This window comes from Maniola hyperantus, chromosome 1 (genome assembly GCF_902806685.2).
Source record: "Maniola hyperantus chromosome 1, iAphHyp1.2, whole genome shotgun sequence".
Taxonomy (NCBI): domain Eukaryota; kingdom Metazoa; phylum Arthropoda; class Insecta; order Lepidoptera; family Nymphalidae; genus Maniola; species Maniola hyperantus.
In genome coordinates, this window is record NC_048536.1 from 9753056 (window position 1) to 9775453 (window position 22398).

Consider the following 22398-nt stretch of genomic DNA (forward strand, 5'->3'; position numbering starts at 1 on the left):
ACATCAGTTTGATATGGGAACAAATTCATAAGAGTGTATTCTATTTCATGTTCCACCATCAATATTTAACATATAATAATCGGTATTTCCTACAGTTCTGTTTAAAATCGACAGAAAACTAGGTACTTATGTGATAAAAAATATAAGATTTAAAATATACATAGATCCAGATGTTTATAACTTAAGAGTTGTATTTATAACTAGCGGATACCCGGCGTGTGCTACTACGCTAAAAAAACTAAAAAGAAAGACACCTCAAAACCATATTCGCATTATTGCCTTTCTAATGAAACCAGTTTGGGGTACATTGGTTGGATAGTTTCAACGTCTTGTCTATAACGGACAATGGTATAAAGTTTTTGTGTTTTATATATAAAGATAAGCATACCTACGATTTATAGTAAGCAGCGTTTGAGTCTTCCTGGTAATTATATAAATAATTTTATGCGAAGAAAATATTATGTTTAAAATCCTTCTTATGATAAACAGTGGCCGAGAGCTGCCTACTTAACATTACTGTGCAAATCTCAAAGACATTTGCCATCATGATCCATATCCATGTCTCCGAAGAAGCAATTACCCTTTCTCTTCAAGGTTTGTGTTGAAAATGACACCACATTCGCAGGAGTGACTTGAAGTTTGGTTTAAACATTTTACCCCAACACTGGTACTTTTCACATTTGGCACAATTGGTATTTTGACAAGTATGGATTTGTTTCCATAACTATCGAGGTGCTTGAACATAATCTTTACTGGGTAAGTATGTAGCTGTTTTGGGCCATGCTGCATATTTTTTGTTATGCCAACTGATTTAACAATAGTGCAAAAGTGTGTGCACACATACAACTTGAGGGCGCGGGTGCGTGTACCATGTTTTCTCGCGCGCTCCAAAATACAGGTTCTTCAAATCAAAATTACATCTTTGGGCGCGGGTGCGTGTACCATGTTTTCTCGCGCGCTCCAAATCTTTATAGGTTTGCAATGTAGGCGCGACCGCGAGCTTAGATAAATTCTGACAAAGGGGCTTGTGAAATACTCCACATAGCTAGCATATACTAGTCAGTATTTACATTGTAAATGCTATAGATGGTGCGCGAGTGAGCGGGTGTATGGTCGTCCTCCTGCTAGGACAGGACGCGGCGCGGGCGCGGGCGTGCGGGCGCGCCGCGCGTCACCAGCACCAGCGCGGACGCGAGCGCCATGCGCACGGGCGCGCGGGACCCACCCGGCAACCTGTGTAATTTTATTAACCTGCATTAAAGATACAGCGAAAACCACGATCTAGGACGGCAGCCGTTTAAATTACGTTAAAACTACCACACAACATTTCAGTAAGTTAAAAAGGTAACGTTAATAATAGCGGTAACTTAATATGATTTAAGCTTATACGTTTTGTGGTTACTTAATGGCAAATGCGCGTCTAGCGAAGATGCTCTTTGTACACGGCATCGTTAGATAGAGAATGTGGCCAATTCCTTTGTACACAATCTCTAAACTAAACTAAAATATCACGTCTAAATCTATTGCTATCCCTTTCATAATGTTGCTTGCGGAAAAGGAAAGCACTAGATTTAGACCTGTTAATTTAGTTTAGTTTAGAGATTGTGTACTAGAGAATCGGCCCCATTACCTTTCTAACTTCGGTATAATATTGTTACTTTTGTGGTTAAAGAATTTTATTCTCAAAAGAAATCAGATATACAAATTTCACTTAATGAGAAATTATAGTAACAAACTTAAGCTAATTTTATCTTTTAGCTCAGCGCGGTGGTAAGCAACAACACGATCGTAAAATAGCGGGTAGTAAATGTCCAATAATATAGGTATGGCAATGCTCATACACTTAGCCGGCAGGGCCGGACTCAGATATTTATAATAACAAAATCTTTCAGTTTCTTTTTGAAAATGTTTACAGGTACATATTAACATAATGGTATCTATATGATGGTATGAATGGATGTATGGGTTTCTGTTCGGTCCATGACCACGATCAACTGACACAAGTTCAACTGATTGGTAAAAAGTTTTTATGAGCAATCAGACCCCTACTTGTAATAATTACAGCCTCAGAGGTCGCTTGTTGTACTAGTTTTCAGTATTCACTAGTAAACAAATCTCCATCATTTATTCCATACAATAGGGGAAAAGAATCATTGTCTGTGTAATGCTATGCAACATCAAATCTTGTATGCCAAATGTCTGGAAAATTTTATGCTTTTGTTCTTGAATTATCTTTACATTTTCAGCCTCTGTTGATAAGATATTAGTTCATTAGGCTATGCCTACCTGACAAGTAGCGTGGTGACGGCTGCGCGGGTGTCGAACGTAGGCTCTATAGCGACGGGCCGCAGCTCCGCTCGCCGGCGCCGAGCCCAAGCGCCCGGGTTTAGGACCACCCTTACTGCGGCGAACGGACGTTTCGCCATATGTAGCATCTGATGATAAATCATGAGATAAAATTAAACAAAACATGAAAGAATATAACTAACTAGCTGATGCCCGCGACTTAGTCCGCGGGGAATTAGATTTTTCTTTGATTTTCCGGGATAAAAAGTAGCCTATGTCACTCTCCAGGTCTTTATCTATACCCATGCAAAAGATCACGTCTATCCGTTGCACCGTTGCGACGTGATTGAAGGACAAACCAACAAACAAATACACTTTCGCATTTATAATAACGCTACTGATTAATTAGTGTCCGACCAAACCTTCGGCTTCGACCAAAATTGGGCGAAGTTTTGGTCAAAGCAGGTTTACTGTTACGACTATACTGAATGAACTGTTATGAATGCGCGAGAGCGGAATGGAAAACTGAAATTGATTGTGATTTTTAAATTAATTTAAAGTAAATAAATATTGTGGCTAATTCCGTTGTACACAATCTCTAAACTAAACTAAAATGGCACGTCTAAATCTATTGCTATCCCTTTCATAATGTTGCTTGCGAGACCTGTTAATTTAGTTTAGTTAAGATATTGTGTACAAGAGAATCGGCCCCATTATATTTATTAACATTATTTCAAAGTGTTCAACAAGACAACAGTCAATATAATCTTTATATAACACATTGTTTTATTCACTTTTAGCTGCTGTTTTAATGCTAATAGCTGATTCTTTAATCAGGTTCGGCTCCGGCCAGAAATCGACCTTCGGTCCGACACTGGTACAGAGTATTAGTAATCAAGTAAAAATATTCAAAGACAAAGTTTTACCTCTACAACGTGTCTTCTTCGCGCTCTCCGTACATCCGCAGCTTGTTTGGCCTTCCACGCGACCACGCACGCGGCCAAAAACAGGAAAAAGCACGAAAAAAACACCGAGAAAAACACAAAGAGATCGATGTGCAACTGATCCTGCCGGAAGAAGGTGATGCCGAAACTGGCAGAACCGTCCTCTGTATGCTTCGCACGGACTATGATGTAGAACTTCGTATGGGTCAGATCGTGTATATTCTGTGGTAAAGTTAAAACGAGACGGTTGCGGAGATTCTTCACACGAAGCAACACGTTTCTCTTGTCTACTGTCACGTATGTCGCAAGGTCTTTGGCTGTATAATCGGCGAGAGCGTATTCCGTCTTATCGTAATACCATGTTATTTTCCCTGGCTTTTCCGGTATGTGGTCTTCAAAAGTGGGCATTTTCCGGAATGTCTCATGTTTGTAATAGGTCGGATCCAGTTCCACCGCATGAGACCCCGTGCTAGAATTTACGGAGACTACAAAGGAGCTATCATTGGGGCTCATGTACAAATCCACTGCGCCTTGCGTCACGTCCACTATGACTCGGATGTCCACGTTCATGTATCGCGGATTGACGGCTACGAATACCGTCTGACCCGGGTATAGAGGGCGCGGTTTAATTTTGCACTCATCTGGAATGTAAAATAAGCCTGTTTCAGTTTATAACGATTTGAAAAATAAGTGTTATTGCGTCATCCCAGAAAGTAAACGCAGTTTTTGCGTATAAAACAGCTGAGCTTTGGTCCAATGGAAATGTCGCTTGCATAGTGGAACGTGTTCATTTAGTTAAAGCTCGTAATAATCTCATGTACTCAGTATCGTGGGCACCATCAAACCGCCGGCCGTGTTTTTGACAATTTCTGAGACACACTTCTAAGTAGAGATAGCATCGTCACCTACCTATAGACTTGCCATCGAAGCACAGCTTGTTCTCGATGTTGATGGTCTTGTAGCACTGGTGTCCGTTGCGCGGATCGCCCATGTACAGGTCGCGGCACTTGACGCACTGGTAGCGCCAGCACTCCTGCGCAGAGTTCTTGCTGGACGACGCGGTCTGGCAGGACGCGTCGCTCTCCGTATTGTTGCCACAATTGCACTTCTCGCCCGTCACGGGGTCGCAGGTATCGCCGTGGCCGTGGCATTCGCATCTGCAATCACATAACTCTGGTGTTACACTCATCGTCACATCGTCAAGCAGGTCCCTCGGCGTCTCGCAAAACACGAGTCACGTTGCAAAACGGTTCATTGGGACAGCAAGAAGCTTAGCGCTGCCGCGCAGTTTTATTTTTTATTGACATTCATAAATTAGAGTCTAGTTTAGAGGGTTCCGTCGGTCATGTCTGTCGTAGAACCGACGGCCAATTGGGCAGACGTGTTCTGGAGTGGAGACCGCGTACCGGTAAGCGCAGTGTGGGACGACCTTCAGCCCGCTGGACCGATGACCTGAAGAAGGTGGTGGGGAGCGGGTGGATGAGGAAGGCTGAGGACCGTGTTTGGTGGCGTGCTCTTGGAAAGGCCTATGTCCAGCAGTGGACGCAAATAGGCTAATGGATTGGATTAGATTGGATTAGAGGTTTCCGCAATCTGCAAATGATAAAATGGAATTAAGCAAATTACTTACGGCCGACATGGATCCCGGAAGTCTTCCGATCCTCTAAAGTATCCCTCTATGCATCGCTCGCAGCGTGGCCCATCGGTATTATTGGCACACCGCACACATCGCGCCTTGGAGCCACCCTCCCGGTAATACTCTTCGAGGTCGGCGTTGCTGATGTCGCGCGCTATCAGTGCTGCATCCGCCTCGTTCGTGCACACGGAAGTGTGGCCGTGGCAATACACAGAACAAGGTATACATTGCCCGTTATCAGTCGGATCGCCCACGAAATTAGGCTTACATTTTTCACATTGGCTGCCCTGAGACAAAAATACAAAATTAGTTATTTTCTTACCTCATAAGTGTTTACTCACATGTTCAGGACAGCCGCGGCCGGCAGAGTAATACGGCCGCGTGAAGAAGGTCGCGCGGTGCGAACGGCCCGCGTAGGTATAACGCGACCGCGGACTGACCAGCCAGCGGACTTCACTTACACAACGAAAAGTGAACACGTCAGACGAATCTGTGTCTTAGTTAATTAATAGTTGTTCTCTTTACTAATAAATTACTTATAACGTGGAATACAGTGCATTATTATTTTGGACGCCGAGAAATCCCTCAACAATACGTGCAGGGCACTTGGCTCCGCTACACAAGACAATTTTGATTATTGTACATTATATTTTAATATTTAAGCAAGTAATAAGAATGCATCTTTTAGTATATTTTATGAAATAAGTACTATGGAATACCTTTTTCTGCTTAGTTTGAACAAATATATTTTGCACTATTAAAATTACGTTATAGTACAACGCAGGAAGTGTAAAAAAATACAGCTCAAATATATTACGCTACTAGCTGATGCCTACTAGTTAGTCCACGTGGGTCTAGATTTTTAAAAATTGCGTGAATGAAATTGGTTGCACCGTTGTGGCGTGACTGAAGGAGAAACCAACAAACAAACACTTTCGCATTTATAATATGGGTAGTAATGAAATTTGAACAAGTTTTGATGAGTAGTGAGTTACCATGGTGTTGTTGTGGCACTCGCTGCACACGTCTAGCTTGTCGGGCCCCTCGCAGTGCGCGTGGCCGTTGCACTGGCACTGGATGGTGCAGTTGGCACCCACGTAGCCGAAATCGCAGCGGCAGCGGTCGGGCTGCACGCAGGCGCCGCGCACGCAGCCCTGCGAGCACACGGCCGCGCACGCGCCGCCAACGCGCTTGTGCCCCGCGCCGCACGTGCACTCGTAGCCCTCCGGCAGGTCGCGACACACCTGTCGACCATTGCCACTACAATTATCTTTCGTGACAATTATATAACAAGTAGTTCGTTTCAATCTCAGACCTTCCATCCTATAAGTTAGTAGTTTTGAGTTCTGCTCAAAAAGTTCTTGTCAACGATACCCCTATAAGCCTACGTAAACCAAAAATAATTGCTTTTCATTTGCTTCTATAAGTACTTAATTTAAGTCGCAGCTTGACTTAAATACTGTTATATCTGTGATTCAAATCATTTGATTAGAACTCGAAAAAGAGTTTCTAGCTCGAATTAAATGAACAACAACAAACATGTTGGTACAACTGCGATGTAAGAACAGGTGTAATCTTAATTTCTAAAATAATCAAGGAAATGTAATCTTTACATTGTAAGCGAAATTTAAACTTGGCATGCAAAGGAAATAAATGTATGCTTACCTCAGATTCAGCTTTACATTGATGGTGATTATTTTCGCACTCGTTTTCTGGTGGACAACGGGTGTAGTGCCAAGAAAATGTGTCGTTAGTAGTATTGCTCTGATGCACGCTCGTGTACACGGCCGCACACGTCGTACGCGTGGAATATTCCAATGGAGAATCTATAGAGCCTTCGGTGCACACGCCATCCCCGTTCGCTCCTTCGAGAGCGCACCAGCCACAATGAGAGTGATGGAGACACTCCGTACACTGTTCGAAGGTGCCACAAGGAGCTGGACACTTATTCTTATCAGCTTTAGTCAAAACTAATCCACAAACTCCGCCTGCGCAGTACACGGGCTGATATGCAGGAGAAATACACGTGCCGAGGTAGCTAGCCCAGTGACACTCGGAAAAGCCACCCTCGGCGCCTTCGGAGCTCAGGCAAGACTGACAGTCGTCGTAAAGATGACATTTACTCGGGCACTCGTCTTTTGTGATACCGAAATATGAGTGGCCGAGTTTTAGTGAAAGAGCACGTAGACTTGCACGACCAGGTTCGTCTGTTGTGGCACATGTCCAATTAAAAAGTTCTGCTGGATCATCAGTGATTATAGTTATTTGTGCTGAAGCAAAATCGTATAAAATAACATTAGTTAAATTGAAATTTTTTTAAACTGTTTTTGCTCTATATCAGTATTACATACCTGCTCTATCAACGAGTCTAGTCCAGGAGCACTGATTAGAGACACATTTGTCACAGTCGGGTGCTACACATCTCAATTCTGGACACTGGGATGAGTCGCTGATATACGTGGTACCAGCATTGCATTTGATACTAGTACATGATTCATCTGTTGGCACGCATTCCCCTAAAATAGAAATATAAATTAGATCTTTGAGTCTACCTCTTAGACAACTGCCGCTCAAACACATTTTGTTGCTGATTTGATGATTCAAGTATAAATAATTATAATTATGAATGTTATATATTTACCGATACCAGCAGCACAAGTTTCACACCACCGGCAAACGGGTTTTTCCTCTGGATATAGTGGCCATGCAGCCAAGCACGAAGTGCATGATGTAAAGTTTTCACACGGACGCCTCGCTACTAAGTCTGCATCACAAGCTGCTCCAGCGTTAGTCGATATTCTATCACTTCCCTCACATCCCGGATTATCAACAGAATAGCACTTAGTATATTCTCCGGTGCTACAGAAACTGCATCCCATATGACTTCTGCACTCGATTTTACTCGAACTCCAGAGCGAACACAAATCGTCGGGCAAAGTAATGCGTGTCACCTGACAGTTGGCACTGCCTGTCCAACCCCCCACTATATAAATATTCCAATCGTTTTCAGATTCCATATCTATCGCCATAGCGTGAGCTATCGTGCGTGGTGGAGGATGATCTAGTACACTTGCGCCTGAAAATAATAATGTATTGTGTTAATTTTTATGCGAATTAGTCACTTTTAAAACATTCTTGAAATATTAATGCATACCTTTGGACAGCTTGACCCATTGATTGCAGCTGTAAACATACGCTATAAGAGAATTAGATCGTCTGTCTGGAACTGTTCGTCCCCCAAATACTATCATGTACTCATTTGTTGTAACCGCCGAATGAAGATACGTCGCTCGCGGCAAGTTATCGTGAGCGTTGTTCAGACTTGGGAAAGTTGGCAGCTCGCTCCAAGTTTTGGTGGGGTAGTGGAATGAAAACAGTTTATTAGAGACTATTGTTCCGTTATACATATACAAAATCCCACCAAATACGTAAAGGCTCTGTGAAGGTGCGTGATACACGGTGCTATGACCAATCAAGCCCACTGGCCTTGAGCCGCCGCAGGTCAACTTAATCCATTTGTCGTTATCTAAGTCGAATTCCCACACATCAGTCATGAAACCTTCCTCTAGGGAAAATCCTCCTATAAGGACTAAACTCTCGTAATCTTGATATTTCTGAAATGTCAGTGTATGACCAGCAAGAGGAGGAGGAAACTCTTCTTTATTTCTAATAAGACTCCAACGTTTTTCTTTTAAACTAAACTGCCAAAAGTCAATTAATGTTTTGTTTTGGCTACCTTTATCTTGCAAACTTAAGCCACCATAAATGTAGATGTTTTGTTTAGCGTGGTATATCTCCGCCGCATGAAAATACCTTCCTTCAGGCATTTTGGGATCGGGTGTAGCGTCTACAGTGACTGGCATCCAAGTGTTATTTTTGGTATCGTAATATCTTATATCATTTAAAGGTCCGTGTGAAAGCGAGTACCCTCCAAACATCCATAAACCTCGTCTATCGGCGACCAAGCTGTGTCCAAATCTAGGCAGAGTCTTTCTCAAGTGATCGAGATCATCAGAAAGAAAATCTGAATTGAATAGCTCTGTAAAAACAAGTTGTGATTTGTCAAGTTTAAGAGAGCAATCGTCCCCACCGAAACCTTCGTTACAAAGACATCTTCCATAGCTCGTATCACAAACTCCACCCTTAAGGTGCATACTGCAATTATTTCGGCAGATTTCTACTGCACAATCGAATCCCCCGTAACCCTCTCTGCACACACAATGTCTATTATTACACAGTCTCGGCCAAGAACAGTACCCATCACAGGCAAGTACATTGTACACTCCTTCGAATCCTTGATCAGGTTGACTTTGTTTATAATGAACAGTCAAATTTCCACTTCGGGCTTCAATAACTCCCGAGGATGCACCGTTACAAAAGACTCCTAAGAGTTGACTCTGTTGATTATTAGTTAAATCAGGCACACCACCTAATCCATCGTAGACGTAAACGGCATTTTCGTCGCAAGGCACGTTAAAAGTAGAAGAGTTCACAGTGAATTGTATTATAGCATCTTTGATATTTTCTGAAGAAATAATCCACAAACACTCTTTAATAGGTCCGATGCTTTTTATATCCGGATCGGTTTTATAAGAACCGATGCCTTCTGTCTGTGACGCATTTAACATGCCTCTAGGTTCACACTGATAATAACATCTACCCCCATGTCGAGGATCTCCGTAAAATTTAGACTTACAGCGTTCGCAATTTTGGCCCTCCGTGTTATCTTTGCAAATACATTCACCCGCTGAGACGTCACAAACACCTCGCGTTTCATCGCCATGATCGTTACAATCGCAGCGTCGACAGCCTTGTCCCGCAGTGGCGTTTCCGTGGCTGCCAGGCTTACAAGACTCGCAAAACTCTCCCTCCGTCCAATCCTGACACTCGTCACATCTGCCGACGCCCGTTCTACATGTAGAGTGATTATGACAGCCGCAGTTAATCGAACAATCCGCTCCGGTCCAACCCAGATCACAGTGGCACTTGTATTGTGGTGCACCTAAACAGTAGCCATGAATGCAATTGTTGTAACAAGTCCGCATGCAGCTCTTTTTGCCATCCCCTATATAACCTTGTTTACACTTGCACGTGTACGAGCCGTGCGTGTTGTTACAGACGGCGTTCTCGTGGCAATCGTGAAGTCCGAGGCCACACTCGTCAACATCGGGACACTGCGGGTACGCCCAGCCCGCGTCGGTCGAGCTAACGTTTAGAAGAGTAGCGCAGTCCACGTGAGATCTCGTGAAATCGCCTTCTGTGCACATACCGTTGATTGGATTTTCGTGGGAATGACACCAGCCGCAGCCCATGCTCCGCAAACATGAGGAGCACTGCGTATGCGCTTTGCAAGATTTACACTGACTGGCTTTTCTAGTAGCTTCCTCGGCCGATATGGAAGCGCGATCGAGCCACTCGCGGCATAAACCGAACTGGTACTCGCTCGTGTAAACACTAAAACTGAAGCACTGACGAGTCGCCTCGCACCAAACACAGCGGCCGCGCTCGTCCAGACAATCCTCACACTGCGTGCGCACGCGGCACGGCGCCGGGCACCCGGCCGTGTCAGCGACGGCACCGCTAGCGCGGCCGCGCCGGGCGCAGCGCGCCTCGTCTGCCCACCACTCGCAGTAGTTGCCGGCCACGCAGCGCTCGCAGCTGATGTAGTTGGAGCAGTTGGGACAGGCGGCCGGTTGCAATGTGAGGTACCTCCACTCGCCTTCGGCTGCACATGTAGTCTTCTCATCTATGTTTCTATGCTCGCAGCGATTCGTCAACTCGCACCACCCGCAGGCCGCATCAGATAGACACAATAAACAATTGTCATAGTTTGAACATTCTCCGTTCGAATAGGGCTCTAAAAATTCGAATGTGAATACCTAAAAGAAAGAGTTTAAATTACAGATATTTTCGGAAATATAACTATACCTAATAGTAGCTTTATAGTTTAATAATAGTTAGTTTACCTTAGCGCTTTCTTGAGATTTGTTGTGAAGGAGTTCCATTTTGGCATGATGATGAGAAGGATATAGGCCCGTATGTAAGGAATCGTTAGCGTTCATGTCGACGGCGAGACGACCGGGGAGCAAAGCGGGCCAGTCTATCGGCGCACAAGAAGACGGCTGAGCCGTTAAATTAGCGATTGGTTCAGTACTGTCACCTAGACTTAGCGACAAATTAGAGTATCCTGCACACATGTGTAACGTTTCCCCGGTCCCATTCCAATACTGCGGTATATGTAACCAGCCTCGGAGCCTGGCTTCGCTTGCCCCGCTGAATATGTGATTACTGCCTCCACCGGTTCCCCAATCTACAGTCGTCGCATTAACAACTGAAACGCCATCTGGATGATTCCAATCTGCCGGTTGTTGGTATCTCAGGAAAGTCAGTCCTGGGCGTTTATCCAAAATTTTACATTCATCAGGGATCGTCACTTCGGTACCAGTTGTGCCCCACCAACCAGGATTCTCAGAAGGTGTATCTTCGCCGCATACGCCATAACTGTCTAAAAAGTACTTTAAAGTCTCAAAAATTATTCTTACAGTGCTAAAGATTTGAAATACTGTTTTAATGATTCAGTAAAAGTTACACTTACCATCTTTAAGGTGGCATCGGGCATTCTGAACACACCAAGTGCACTGATATAACCCCAATTTCGTGCTGACTGAAGTTAGCGGTGTTCGGGAACTATTACTTCCTAGAGGAGGGCCGTGGATGAGACACGAGTGACAGTCTCCGAGTGCTGGGCAAATTCCACCACATCTGATTGATTGCAAATTTGTCGTACAGTTTGAACCTGTTCTTCCGTAGCATATCTGTAAAAATCACTTTCAAAAATTGTTTATCTGTAATGTTGAACCTAAATGGCTACAGATAATAACTTTACTCTATAAAATGTCATGATAAAATGTCATGAAACATGTTAATACGTATAGCCTTACTGAAGTGGGGTGTTGCAAAAACGTTTCTGTCATTATTGGTATATTTAATAGATAGTAAATTGTACATACGTCATCAGCAGAACACCATCCGCACTCGGGGTCAGCGAGGCACTCAGGCTGCGTGCGGTGACGCGGGCACGCAGTCTCTGGGTCCTTGTCGGTGATTCCAGCGTGCCAACTTGGGACAACATACGCTAACAGATCACCTACAAAATCAATACATATAAAAAGAAATGTCCTGATTCCTCTGCTCCTGACCAACTCAAAGCTCTTGAACCTAGAAACTTGAAATTTTGCATAGAGGAGAACCTATCAATACCCTTATTATCAGTACCCTTATTATAAATGCGAAAGTGTGTTTGTTTGTTGGTTTAATGGTTTGTTGGTTTGTCCTTCAATCACGTTGCAACGGGGCAATGGATTGACGTAATTTTTTGCATGGGTATAGATAAAGACCTGGAGAGTGACATAGGCTTTATACTTTTTATCCCGAAAAATCAACGAGTTCCCATGGGATTTATAAAAAACCTAATTCCACGCGAACGAAGTCGCGGGCATCAGCTAGTAATTTATAATGTAGACAAGGAATAAAACCGGATTTCTCGAACTTCCTACGGGATAGGGAATAAATAAAATTTACATTTTTGCCGAGCGAATCCGTGGACGGTCGGTCAATAGATATAAATATTTTTACTTCCCATTTGTGTGCCGAGTTAATATACGACCGAAAATTTAAGTCATACTTAAAAACATTAACTTTATAATTATGTAAGAAGCTCTTTATAGTACGGCTGTAAGTATTTAATTGATCAGTAATTTTAAGAACTAAAAGGAGGGCCTTTTTTTGAATTTTAGGATTAGTATTCTTGAACATTTTTTACTAGTTAAACACGCCTGAAATTTTGTTGAATGCGTTGCAGAAAATAGTATTCGATATGAAAAATGACACAGCCTCCTTGACAGTATCAGTACCTACACAGTTATTAGGTTTACAACTTATGTGTATATTTCTACTAGTAAGTTGCAGTATAATATGGACGTTAACCTTGAAACAAACGTGCAATGTTAATTATTCTTTCCTCGTTTGTGTTCGAGTTGAAATCTTGTACTAATGTTATGTTTAAGTTACCTATAAACCTAACCTTAACTGCTACGTTTCTTCTAGCAACCGATTAGAGCCTCAATAGCTCAACAGGTAAAGGAGTGGACTGAAAACCGAAAGGTCGGCGGTTCAAACCCCGCCCGTTGCACTATTGTCGTACCTACTCCGAGCACAAGCTTGACGCTTAAATGGAGAGGAAAGGGGAATATTAGTCATTTACCATGGCTAATGTTCTTTAAAAAAAAAAAAAAACATGGTAATTATAAAGTTTTAAATTTGTCCTAATTGAGCTCAAAATCCAATATTTCTAAAAAATACTTCTTTAGGGCGACAGGTACTTATTTGTTGGAGGATATTTTTTTAATAGTGCCCAAAGTGCTGATAGATATAAAAACTTAACTAATGTCAATGGCTTCAAATAATGAAATTTTAATTATTTATTGATAAGTACTACAATTAATTTGAAATCCAAAAAAAAACTATTGTTACTTTGTTTTAAGCGAAAACTGCTGACAAAATTTTCACTTCAGTCCCCACAGACTGCAAAATATTTTTTTGTTTTCTTTTTTTTATAGGATGATACTCTAACGGTCAGTTAATTCGATTGTAAAACTTTATTCAAAATATTATTTATTATTATACTTAAACATAATAGCTACTCGTATGTCCGCAAGTTTAAAATACATCAAGTAGGTACCTAACTAATCGAGACATATTTCCTATACTGTGTAAATACAGAGGTTGCGAGAATCTACTTTCTGCATGATATAGCATGATGAGTTACGGTTAAACTAAGAAAATGTAATAGGCACTGCGACAACCTTGACCAACTCTTTGCCTTGACATTGTAATAGAAAGCGCATAGTAACATTTTTATATACCATGGTAATGTGGCTAATTCCATTGTACACAAACTCTAAACTAAACTTAAATGACACGTCTAAATCTATTGCTATCCCTTTCATAATGTTGCTTGTGGAAAAGGATAGCACTAGATTTAGACCCGTTAATTTAGTTTAGTTTAGAGATTGTGTACAAAAGAATCAGCCCCAATGTTTTCTAAGTGTCCGCTAACAATAAAACTGGCAGAAGGCAGCTGTCAATATAATGTCAATGTCAACTTTTGCAAGTTTTAGTATACAAAACTTGCAGATGTTGACTTCCTGCGATTGTTTTCACAGTGCAATTCAACTGCCAGAGCTAAGTTCTGCAACTTTTATTGCTAGTTGGCACTTAGATTAAGAATGCACTAATGGCCGTAAAATTAATCTACCGTAATCTCTTAGCTATGTTGTCAAAATTTGTATGATCGTTTTTGACAAAAAACAATGTTGCTAAGGAACTTAACGAGAGATTTCAGATGGAGTGATTAATTCAGCGGTTAAAAATGTAGCGTTTGCAAATACCTTTTTATGGTATAGGAATTAGGATTGTAGATTAAAATACAAATGATTTTGCCTGGCGGAGCTTTGACCATGGCTATAGTTAACACCTTACCGAAAAATTCGCAGAGGTCCAGTACAATGACGCCGCAAGTACCGAGTACAGGTATGGGTCTAAAGAAAAATGCCATACCTACGCCGTAGGCGATGTTACGATGTGACGTCTTAGGCTAACTTGGAGTATTATAAATGCGAAAGTGTTTGTTTATTGGTTTGTTGGTTTGTCCTTCAATCACATCGCAACGGTGCGATGGATTGGTATAGATAAAGACCTGGAGAGTGACATAGGTTACTTTTTATCCCGGAAAATCAAAGAGTTTCCACGGGATTTTTAAAAAACCTAATTCCACGCGGACGAAGTCAAGGGCATCAGCTAGTGTAAAAATAAAGGATATAGTAAAGAATACAAAGGTAATGTCTCACCATTCACATTGCCGTGGTATCCTCCAGCGATGAGTAAAGTGGATGGCGGTCTCAAGGATGCGGCGTGAGCAAAAACACCTTGCTTCTTCGGATAAAACTTGCGAGTTTTTCCCAAAACGTCCAGCGGGATCCAAGAGTGACATCCGAGGTGGTATAGGTACATTTGACCATCATAGCATATTTCTTCCCTATTATGCCTATGTGAATATCCACCAAACACGACTAAATAGTTTCCTGGAATAATATTGAACTGATTTGATTAAATTCTAGTTCATGCCCGGCGTTGCAAGGTCAGAAAATTTCCTGCAAGTCCCAACAATTGCACAAAGTTTCAACTCAACTGAATGAACGAACAGACAGACATTTTTATAGACTAGCTGATGCCCGCAACATGGTCCGCCTTGATTAAGGTTTTTGAAAAATATCGCGGATAGTCTTGGGACTTTCCATGATGAAAAATAAGCAACGCTATCTACGTTTGTATCTTGATTCATATCTAGATCGGTTGTTAAATCAGTTGAACTGTAAAAAGCTACCAGACAGGTATTTTTTAATGTGGTTAATTCTGTTGTACAACATCTCTAAACTAAACTAAATTGACAGGTCTAAATCTAAATTTCTGCAGGCAGCAATATGAAAGGGATAATATATTTAGAACTGCCATTTTAGTTTAAAGATTGTTTATCCACAATTTAGACACAATATTGGTGATTTTAGAATATAGTAACAGCTAAATTAGTGTTCATTTACTCCACTTATTTGTTGCTTATTCAAATACCACAACAAAAAAACGTCTTTTGTTAATTACCGATGATCGTAGCGGTGTGGAAGGCTCGCTCGCGCGGAACGTAGGTGTCACGTAAATGAGCTCGAGGATAGTGAATTTCACTCCAATGCTTGTAGTCTAGGTCGAATGCGAACATTCTATCTGACAGCTTCGAAAACCTACAAGAGGGAAATAAAAATTAAGTATTCGAAAAGCAGAGGTTAGATTAAATGAACATTAGTTATTAAATTGCTCATTTATTAGCTAAGATTCGGACATAACGTCAAAATTGTCTCATACATTTTGACAGTCAGAATACTGCACTATCTAAGTTTATAATCCACAGATAAAGTATGCTACTCCATATCGCTTTTGTCCAGGATGCACAATTTCTTGCAAATCCCCAAAAGGCAACAAGTTTATGCCACTTCTGAAGAGAATCTGTTTTTTGATACCAAGCCCTTTCTATCGAGTTATTTGATGCCAGTGACGCATTTTATACATTAAAAAACTCTGTAGTAGTCAATTATTACCAATTTAACAAAAAAAATCAAATCCACCCGTTTTTTTGCAAAGGGGTTTATAAGTCCCGCAAATTGCTAATGTGCGTGGCCTCCATTTTAGTGACGTCATCACTAGACTAAAGTTACGAGCTGTTGGTATATTTTTATTTCAGCTGACGTCAAAATGACGTCATAACGAAAACGAAATATTATTGTTGATATAGTTACTTAGTTCAACTTACCTGGCAACGCTAGCAACCACGCCCCCATACACTAATATGGAGTTGGAGTGATCATGATATACCGCAGTGTGCGCCACCACTCTCACATCTAGCTCTTTTCCACCTCGCACTTGTATCTTCTCCCAAGACTCTGTACTGGGTTCACCCAATTTAATTTTGTATAGACTGAAAAAAACTGATATTATTTTCACCTGACTTCGGTCATGTTTATATTTTTCTACTATTATAATAAATTACTTGTCATGTGCAAATGAATTTTTAATTGTATGAGTGATAATGAGCCCTTCATCAAATTCACAAAGAGTCTAATATCTCTTGGATAAATACAAACATAATATCTTAACGCCCTGAAGTGGTTTAAAATCATGTCCGTGTCACAGAAATCTGTTTATGTACCTATCTAGTTATTTGAGTTCGCGACAGGTCGAGATGACGATCGGGGTGGACACACGTGCGGGATAGCGCAGATGACGTGCGGGTGTGCGGGGGCTTCCCCCACCTCATACCCAGATTGCCATCTCGACCTGTCGCGTACTATACATTGATCACAGGTTGGTACAATGGTAGGTACTTTTACGTTGAATATTTACATTTTACACTATTAGGTAGGTTTGGTTCGAAGTGTAAAGGACTCGAATTTATTTCATGCAGATAATCTAGTTTAAACAATTCAAACACTAACCTTGAAGAAAATTCTCCCTCTACAGTACTGCCGCCAAACAAATATAATTCATCTTTGACTGCCGTCAATGTGTGGCGCGTCAACCCAGGTGGAGTAAAGGTCGAGTTTGCTGCTCTCAACGTCCAAATCTTAGCTATCGCGTCATAATACCACAACTCCGAAGACAGACTCCCGTCCGACAATTTTCCACCGTACAATATAAAACCTTTATTAAAAGCACACGCCGAATGTCCGTATCTCGGCTCAGGGCTAGTATCGTTTGACTTGAGATTCGAACTAAGAAATTCAGGTCGGTCAGTGAATTGCAAATAGCTTTCCGAGTAAGGTGTGGAAGGGTGGGAATACATGAGAGGTAATGTGGTTTTGTCATGGTGTGAAAAGGACGATAGAAGTAAATTAAAGAGGGAACTCCTATTGCCTATCTGCCAGCCGCCATCCATGTTGCCCTGTGAAATAAACCTACTTAAGTTAACCGCACTTTACTAATAATTAGTGAATTTTCAAAGTAAGATAACTATATCAAGTGGGGTGTCATATGAAAGGGCTTCACTTGTGCATTCTGAAACAGATTTTTATTTATTTTATGCGTCATAGTTTTTGGTTTATCGAGCAAAATGTCGAAAAAAATACGACTGTAGTACGGAACCCTCGGTGCGCGAGCCTGACTCGCACTTGGCCGGTTTTTATTTATATAATATTAACTAGATAATCTTAAACCTATAAATGCCTACTCACCTTGGTGAACAATGTTAATAGAGACTTATCAATCTCTTCATTGGTAGGATAACGACGTAGCACTTTTCCGTTTTCGTCACACCATTGACTAGTTGAAAAACTAAAGGAAAAACATAAAGAAGTATGAACTAAACCACCAATCAAGATGTCTCTTGACTACTAGAGGCTATTTAATAGACTAAGAGCCAGCGCGTGCCAGACCTTCGTTATTTTATAAAAGCTGAAAGTTTCTCTGCGTTTTGTCCCCAACATTGGGAGAACGTTTGTTTGGATCGTGGCGGCTTTGGGAGATAACACGTAATAAAGGTATAAAAAATCTTACGTCAAAGTATAAAGTCTATTTTTTTGTACTTTTTTCAGAATAGTATAAGAAACCACGTCATGCATTGCCAGACACCATTCAAGTTTTAGGGTGTGTCAGGGGGTTGCCACGTCGATACTAAGTGTCTGGCAACGCATGACGTAATTTCAAATACTATTCTGAAGAAAATATAAGAAAACTAGCTGATGCCCGCGACTTCGTCCGCGTGGAATTAGGTTTTTTAAAAATCCCGTAGGAACTCTTTGATTTTTCGGTAGGAACTCTTCGGGATAAAAAGTAGCCTATGTCACTATCCAGGTTTTTATCTATACCCATGCAAAAAATCACGTCAATCCGTAGCACCATTGCGACGTGATTGAAGGACAAACCAACTATATGTATTTAGTACCTTTTGTCCAAAACAACTATTTGAGATTTTAAAACCTCCAAAGCCATATTAGTTTGCAAGTATCATTTACCAAAAAACGAGACTAAAATAGCATAAATTAGAAGAATTTATGATCACAATATAACATGGTGCTTGTCATATTTAAAATGATACATATATAATCTCAACATTATTACTTAAACGCAATTTTTAAAAAGATTATAAACTAGCTGATACCCGTGACTTTGGGCTGTAGATTTATTTAGGTGTTTAAAAATCCTGCGGGAACTCTTTGATTTGCCAGGATCACAAGTGGTCAATGTTTACTTTTTCTTTCTTCCTGGGTTTCTTTCCACACTTAGAAATAGCCCTCCATTGTATGTGGGTAGCCTATGTCACTCTCCAGGTCTTTAATCACAATCATGCAAAAAAATCACGCCGATCCCTTGCTCCGTTGTGACGTGATTGAAGGACATATCAGAAAACCAACAAACAAGCACACTTTCGCATAATAATATGGTAGTAATTTATAAATGTTATAAATATTCATACCTAATATATCTAACAATTTTTTGTTGCTTGCTATTTAAATTTAACGTAGAAGTGGAATACCTATTCAAAGGTTTATTCAAAACTAGCTCATGCCCGCGGCTTTGTTCATGTGGATTTAGGTTTTAAAAATCCCTTGGGAACTCTTTGATTTTCTGAGATAAAAAGTAGCCTATGTTACTCTCCAGGTGTTTGACTACACGCATGCACAAAATCACGTCAATATATTGCTCCGTTGTGACGTGATTGAAGGACAAACCAACAAACAAACATACTTTTGCATTTATTATAAATGGGTAGTGATTAATTAAAATTAACTTAGATACTTACTTGTAAACCTCTAATACACTTAAAACCCTGTTCAGATCATATCCTCCAAAAACATATAAAGAATCTGTATGGTTAACATAAATTGCAGAGTGGGCCGCCCGCTTTGTCATGCCACTTTCCGTGTGAGAGAGCCAATGCCAGCTATTGCCTTCTTTGTCATTTCTTTTTAAGGAACATGCCTCCCCTGAATATCTGAAAAATAAATTCAAATTAAAATATATCTTTATCTCATATTTAATGACTCTACATCTGTTCAGTTCATCTGTTAATATTGGTAACAAAGTCCCACTAAGATTATAATTTTTGAAGCACACGCATACATGTCATAAGGTGTGCAAACTCTGCACCAATATCTATATTTGGTCTTTGTCACTATGTATGTAACAATTGTGTGAGTTTTGCCTGTTTGGAGTTTTATAATACCTTAGTGTAAAACAATAAAGCAGTGTGGACTGAGAAGTGCCTGAACTCACCCCTTCTTACAAAGGCACCTGTCCCCCGCACACTGCCCATTTCCAGAACAGCCACTGGGGCAGAGTTTTACACTGCAATCAGGTCCTCCCCAGTTGCCTCCACAGAAACACTTGTTCGACATACATAATCCACGCCCTGTGCAATTATTTGGGCAGTTATGAATTGCATATGTTGCTCTAAACCCATCCAATACATAGTTTGTGTCACTATACAGTAATATGAGCATCTGAAAATAGAATTATCATTTAGGGTTTAAGATTTAATGATAAACTATCCAGAAAAAATAATATTACGTAAGTATGTAAACAAACAACATAATATCAATGTAATATTGTGGCTAATTCTGTTGTACACAATCTCTAAACTAAACTAAAGTTCCTTGCAGAAAAGGATGGCACTAGATTTAGACCTGTTAATTTAGTTTAGATTGGAAATTGTGTACAAGAGAACCAGCCCCATTTTCGTAATAATTATGTAAATATTTTTATTAGATTTATTCTAATTTTTGATTAATTATTTCTGGTCTAAAACGGTGACAGAAAATGCTGTTATCAAGATCTATATTATAATTTATAACTTATTAATTACACCAATTTTAATCAATGAGGTACCATTTGCTAAAATGCAAAAAGATTTTTGAATAATAAAAATATAAACACTATACTGTTTCCCAGTTTTGATATTGTGTAGTTTTATGACAGTGAAAATAAAAACAAAAACAAAGTCAGACAATGTGAAAAATCATCATGAGATAATGCAACAAAGTAGTGAAAAACAGTATTGAGAGTAACAATAACTATAAATATACAAACTGGGCAATGTGTTAACTGATAAGGATGAAAAGAACTAAATGCCTTATTGGAATCAAAAGATCCTTTTATAGTTGTACTAAGACTACCCATGTATTTATAACATTGTAACAGGATTGTAAGGACAATTCAGAGACATTTTATTATTAGTAAGTAAATAAAAGCTATACATACATATCCACTAGAGGCTGTAACATTTTGTGGCTCTGTTTTCCCGCTGAAACTTCCTAATAGAGGTGCATCAAAAGAATCACCATCATATACAAACACATAGTCATATGAACATTCTGTGCCCATACGAAGGAAGCTTAAGGTTATGTATTGACTTTTATTTGCTGCTTTAATTAACCATTCACAGTGTGAGTCCTAAAAAAGATTTGGGGGTTACTTCTATACAATCTGATAGAAAATATACTTGCTACAGTCATCACTAACTTGTGTATAGTTCGAGCTACTGGGTCCATCGGTAATGATCCCACTCGGCTCGGTAAACACCCTGCGCGTTTTGTCGCAGGGCGCCGTGGACGCAGCGCAGAGCACAGCCAGGCACGTCCAGCTGACAACTACTAAACTTGCACCTTTCTCCCGAATGCGTGGGTAAAACATGCCTCTTCCAGTTTATCGCAAAACATAAGGCAAACGTCAGAGCCATATAATCACGAAATTACGACTAATATCACTAAAATGTTAAATAAACAACACTCATATAAATGACATCTACTTCAAGGCTAACAACTTATTAAATCTGGATAGTGCCACAGTGACTCGGAAATGTTTTGAAGTGATAAGATACTATATTGATTTTGTTTATAATATATTTAAAACCCTATTTTATTAATGTCATTTTATTACTTTCTAACAAGTTTTCCACAAACAAACAATCCAAGTCCATCACTATTTTGACATTTGGCAACGAAACTAAAAGTCAAATTTCAAGTCAAAAGCAATGAGCAAAACCACAGCTTATAACTCAAAATTATCAGACACCCATAGAGAGGTACCTAATCATTCATCTAAGCAGACACCTTTCAGACACAGATTCAAAAAGTCCTTATTCTGAGGATTAAAATAACGAGCAAATAACCATCTTAAAACCTGAGCTTAAAACACCTAATACTGTTTCAAAATAATTTTAATTTTAATGATCCAAAAGAATAGAAATGTTCATTTAATTTTAAAACAGAATAATTATCAACTAGATGGCGCTACTGATTACTAGCGTAGTTTTGGCGCCTATCTTAGAAAATTTAACGTCAAACTTGAAAATAAGTTAGATTTCAGAAGGAATATGATGTGACTCGAAAGACGAAAGGAAAAATAGGCTAGTTGACACTTTTTTTAAGTAGGTCTTAAATGGTCAATTTGTCCTATTAGATCAAAAAAATTAACACTATATTTTTTTGCGCCCTAAAAACCGTAAAACTTTAATTTAAAAATATATTTTTCTTAGACAGGTGAAAACACTGTCGGCCATGTTTGGCCGATAGATTATCTGTGCTCTGACGTCATGCATTTGTAAACAACAGCATAACCTCCCAAAGTTTAATAAACATGACTTCTATACTAGTTTACATGAAAAATATAGTAATTATCGTTATTGTATCATCCGAAAATGTAAAAACGCATCGATAAAGACCACAGGAAAGTTGTGGATTAGAGTGCCCAGTGAAATAAATATACGTAACACGCGAAGACTTGCTTAAAGGGATCCTATATGACTAACGACTGCAACCCAAATTTATTTTTGCAAAGATCACTTTGTTGTAAGTCTTACTTAATAACTTATTCAATTTATAAAGAGAAAACGATAATTTTTTACGTTTACTATGAGTTTTTAGAAATATA

General features: G+C 40.0%; 1 protein-coding gene across 1 annotated transcript; it reads right to left on the bottom strand.

Annotated features, from left to right (window-relative positions):
* Positions 1 to 970: 970 nt before the first annotated feature.
* Megf8 (multiple EGF like domains 8) lies at positions 971 to 21444 on the bottom strand. The gene is made up of 22 exons (XM_034973402.2): positions 20989 to 21444; positions 20728 to 20919; positions 19744 to 19970; positions 19271 to 19462; positions 17703 to 17802; positions 16968 to 17413; positions 16286 to 16450; positions 15583 to 15719; positions 14775 to 15008; positions 11877 to 12013; positions 11462 to 11681; positions 10833 to 11371; positions 8021 to 10745; positions 7508 to 7942; positions 7218 to 7382; positions 6532 to 7136; positions 5862 to 6110; positions 4861 to 5153; positions 4140 to 4387; positions 3213 to 3871; positions 2287 to 2435; positions 971 to 1233 (listed from the first exon to the last, which is right to left on the bottom strand). The coding sequence occupies exons 1-22, from the start codon at positions 21157 to 21159 to the stop codon at positions 1125 to 1127; spliced, it is 8397 nt and encodes a 2798-aa protein (XP_034829293.1). The 5' UTR covers positions 21160 to 21444; the 3' UTR covers positions 971 to 1124.
* Positions 21445 to 22398: the final 954 nt, after the last annotated feature.

Bases quoted from the DNA above. Each gene is read 5' to 3' on its own strand.
- Megf8 (XM_034973402.2), bottom strand. From the start codon at position 21,159: ATGTTTTACCCACGCATTCGGGAGAAAGGTGCAAGTTTAGTAGTTGTC. The intron at 19,463-19,743 runs GTGAGTTCAGGC...TTTATTTTTCAG, and splicing joins AGGTGCCTTTGTAAGAAGGG to ATATTCAGGGGAGGCATGTT. The intron at 4,388-4,860 runs GTAAGTAATTTG...ATGTGATTGCAG, and splicing joins TTCCGGGATCCATGTCGGCC to ATGCGAATGCCACGGCCACG.